The 3,731-nt window shown below is 65.6% G+C and overlaps 1 protein-coding gene across 1 annotated transcript in view; it reads right to left on the bottom strand.

Moving 5' to 3' along the window:
- Positions 1 to 3,731, bottom strand: part of SLC12A7 (solute carrier family 12 (potassium/chloride transporter), member 7) — a 34,240-nt gene that overhangs the window by 15,021 nt on the left and 15,488 nt on the right. The window contains exons 13-17 of the mRNA XM_010857133.1: positions 3,159 to 3,326; positions 1,694 to 1,792; positions 1,081 to 1,138; positions 606 to 780; positions 31 to 149 (exon numbers count right to left, since the gene is read on the bottom strand). Of these exons, the coding sequence (XP_010855435.1) occupies positions 31 to 149; positions 606 to 780; positions 1,081 to 1,138; positions 1,694 to 1,792; positions 3,159 to 3,326 (619 nt within the window). The remainder of the gene's footprint in view (positions 1 to 30; positions 150 to 605; positions 781 to 1,080; positions 1,139 to 1,693; positions 1,793 to 3,158; positions 3,327 to 3,731) is intronic.

The following is a 3,731-nucleotide window of genomic DNA, read 5'->3' on the forward strand; positions in this document are numbered from 1 at the left end:
CCCGATCTATCGCCCCCCGCAGCCACTCACATGGACAGGATGGGGGCCACGCTGTCCAGGGAGGCGATGAGAATGCCGGTCTCGCAGATGAGTGCCGTGAGCAGCAGGGCCCACGTGGGCTCCCCATTGGCCTTCCCGTGGCCAAACACCTGCCCAGAGAAGGGGATGGGCGCCGGAAGAACACTCACGTGTGGGCAAGAGGTCGAGACGCTTGTGTTCAGCTCAAAGGAGGCCTCGGGGCTGCAACACTAGAATGGACCCCACCCAGCCACAGCCAGGAGGAGAGGCCAGAGCGCGGAGCCCGGGGCTCCCGTCGAGTGCCGGCTGGGCGCATAGCCTGGGAGGGCCCCGTGGGGACCGTGGCTCCCGGGAGGAAGCTTTGCCCCCTGTCTCCTTCCCGCACATGGTCTGGGACGGGAAACCCAAAGTCCGAGGCAGACGCAGAGCGAGACAAGAGCACAGGCTCAGGGCGGGGCAGCCAGGCTGGAGGCGGGGACCTGCACCCCCCCAGCCTTTGATCACGACGCTCACGCTCGGAGGCAGACCCCGGGCCCTCAGAGGCAGGCTTCCCGGGGGTCTCACACACGTGATGGGGGGGCACTCACCTGCAGGAAGGGGACGATGGAGTCCCGGGCGATGGCCTGCAGCAGCCGCGGGGCCCCGGTCAGGCTCTGCAGGCCGGCCCCGCAGGTGGAGAAGAAGGAGCCGATGACGATAACCCAGGGAGATGGCCAGGCCAGCATACCAATGACGAGGTTCCCCTGCAGGGCCTCCCCAAACCTGGGGGCGGGGGGCGCAAGCTTCCAGAGGGCGGCTGAGAACAGAGACTGACTCCCACCCACCGAGAGGGAGCGACAGCCCCCCCGGAGCCCCTGCACCCAGCTCTCCTGGGGCCCAGGGTCATGGTGCGGGCTCCAGGCTCCAGTAAAGGAGGGATGCACGGGCCCGACCCCAGCACACCGACCGCTGGGACACCCTGACACGCGAGGCTGGATACCCTGCCCTCCCCAGTCTCAATACTAGTCATCAAAGAAACCAGCGCTGGCCCAGGAGCTCCTGGAAGCCGTGAACGAAACGTACTTATCTCGCAAGATTACACCTTCGATGCAGGCCCCAAAAAGCACGATGCAGGACAGGTCTGCAGCCGGGGTCAAGGACGCAGCGGGCATAACACATTGGCCACAGGGCGGCTCACACCAGCCCCCCGCCTGCCCACCCCTGCTCGGGTCGCGGCCCCCCTGGACGGGATACCTCGGGTCAGTCGGGACGGGCCTGGCCCTTGGCGTGACCACTGCTGGGACCAAGTGGGAACCCTCGCCAGCTGGGAAGGGGTGAACTCGGGGAGAAACGGCCCCACCAGCACGGCGACGCCAGGGACCCCCGCTGGACAAAAGCGTGGTGTGAGCACACACGTAGCTGCATGTGATCACGCGTCATGGAGCTAAGTGCTCACTACATGCGGTTGGTTCTCAGGCAAAGCCACACTCTTCAACCAACCCAGGCTGGAGTCCAGGAGTCAGGGCGAGGCTAGCCCGGCCCCTCTGACAGCGGGCGTGTGGTCAGGGCCACCCGAGGCCACCTAGAGGAGGGGGTGGGGGGCACCTGGAGGAGGCCCCAAGGGCCCAGCCACAAGCAGAGGACGGTACAGCCGCCCACCCTCCCACTGGGCCCCCACACTGGGCTCAAAGGATACAAAGGAAAGACGTGGTCACGATGGCCAGGATGGTCCCGGTGGGGATGGACTTCTGTGCATCCCTGAGGTCCCCGGACCGGTTTGAGCCTGCCATGATGCCTGTGGAAGCAGAGGGTGGTGATGGTCCCTGGGCACACCTGGGAGACGGTGCCCGCCCAGCCCCTTCGGGCAGAGTCTGAGCACAGTGGGAGGCAGGGGGGCTCCCTCACAACATGCAGGAGAGACCCCAGGCTGCACAGGGCCGCTGTCATCACGCTGGGCCTCACAGACCGGGCTGGACCTCACCACATGCCATGGGACTGCAGGGCACGTGGGTGGGCACCCTGAGGTCCCCCACAGTGTCCGCAGGATCAGCCGCCCAGCCATGAACCAAGTCACAGCAGAGAGCAGAGCATGGCTCAGCCCAGGCTCAGCCCCGGGCGCCAACACCAGAGCCAGCCTCTGTGAGCATCCAGCTCAGACCTCGTCCCCTGAACGCCGTTAATCCCCGCAGCCAGGAGTGAGAAAGTCCTGGGAGGCCGCTGCCAAACGCTGACTCACCCCCGGGCCAGGCCTGGGTCAGCACGTGGCCCAGCCTCAGCCCCTCACCCCCCGCGGGGAGCAGCCTCCGCCTCCACCCCCATCGCTCTGTCCAGCACATACACTCTGAGTAAGTCCATCTGAGCTCAGAGCACGTCCTCATGGAGATACATGGGATCTGAGCGCCTGTGATCTGTCCCAGGTGTGGCCTGAGCAGAGCCCGTGGGTGTGGTGCCACGGGGCGTGGAAACACCCACACCCACAGGGGAGGCTCCTATGCCCTCATCACCGACAGGCGGGGAGACAGGAATACAGGAGAAAGACCCCAAGGAGCTGGACCCCACCCCAACTACCGCCTAAGTGAGACATGACCCACTTCCACGGGGAGGCTAGAGACATGTCTGTCCTCCCCCGGCTCTGAGCCACGGGCAGGAGGGGAGCGGCCCCCGGCAGGCCGGCCTCCCCAGTGTGTGTGGACAGGCTCTAGGGAGCCTGGAGCAGCAGGGACCGAAATGCAACCACGGGCTGCTCGGTCGGCTGGGGGGCCAGGGGACCGCGGCCAGGCTGAGGGCTTCCTAAGAGTAGGTGTGCATGCATGTATGCGCGCGTGAGCCTGTGGACGTGTGTGTGTGTGTGTACGCAGGCACATGGGCGTGGGGGCTAGCCTGCAACCCAGTCCCTCCAGGAAGGTCAGCAGACTCGCTCTTGCGTACAAGGACAGCAGTCTCCCAGTCCCTCCAGGAAGGTCAGCAGACTCTCTCATATGCACAAGGACAGCAGCCTCCGACAGCCGTTGCGTCCACTGCTGACGCCACGGTCACAGGGCTTCTCTGAATAGCCTGGCCTCTCAGGAGAGCGTGGACGAACCTGCCTGACGCCACACAGCTTCCCAGGCCCCCCACTCAGTAGTGGGGTGTGTACTGGACCCCTGGGACCCGGGCCTCACCGGTCACGGACGGGAAGTAGATGCCGACCAGCATGGTGAAGTAGGTCATGATGTCGGTTAGCACGTAGGGCAGCCCGCGGGCTCGGGCCTCCTCTGGCACAGCCACTGAGGGCGCCCCCTTCTTCTCCACGAACGCCCCCTTGTCCGCATACATGCTCCACAGGTTGTCTGCAGGGGCAAGGGCGGCTCACGAGACCCCAGCACCCGCCCAGGGCTCAGCTCCCCAGCGCTGACCCCGCCTGGACAGGGAATGCGGACTCGGAGCAACTGAGCCCAGGGAAAATTATGTCTCCTGACGGCCGAAGCAAAGGCTTCAGTGCTGGAGTCTGAAGACACCAGACATTGTGGACGACAGCTGTGCACCGACATTAACCCGACTGCTGACGCCGCCCTGACGGCCGCCCGGCACCTCCTCATCAACCCCAGACTGCTGCTCCGCAAGCCCAAAGCTGGGAGTGCGATGCCAGGCCTGACCTGCCCCCTCCACGGCGTACCAGGCATCTAAGCTTGGGGAACACTAACCCGGGGGGCCCAGAGGGTCAGCAACTGGGGACGTAGTCACAGATCGGAAGA

This window comes from Bison bison, unplaced genomic scaffold (assembly GCF_000754665.1).
Source record: "Bison bison bison isolate TAMUID 2011002044 unplaced genomic scaffold, Bison_UMD1.0 scf7180017864377, whole genome shotgun sequence".
In the NCBI taxonomy this organism is placed as follows: domain Eukaryota; kingdom Metazoa; phylum Chordata; class Mammalia; order Artiodactyla; family Bovidae; genus Bison; species Bison bison.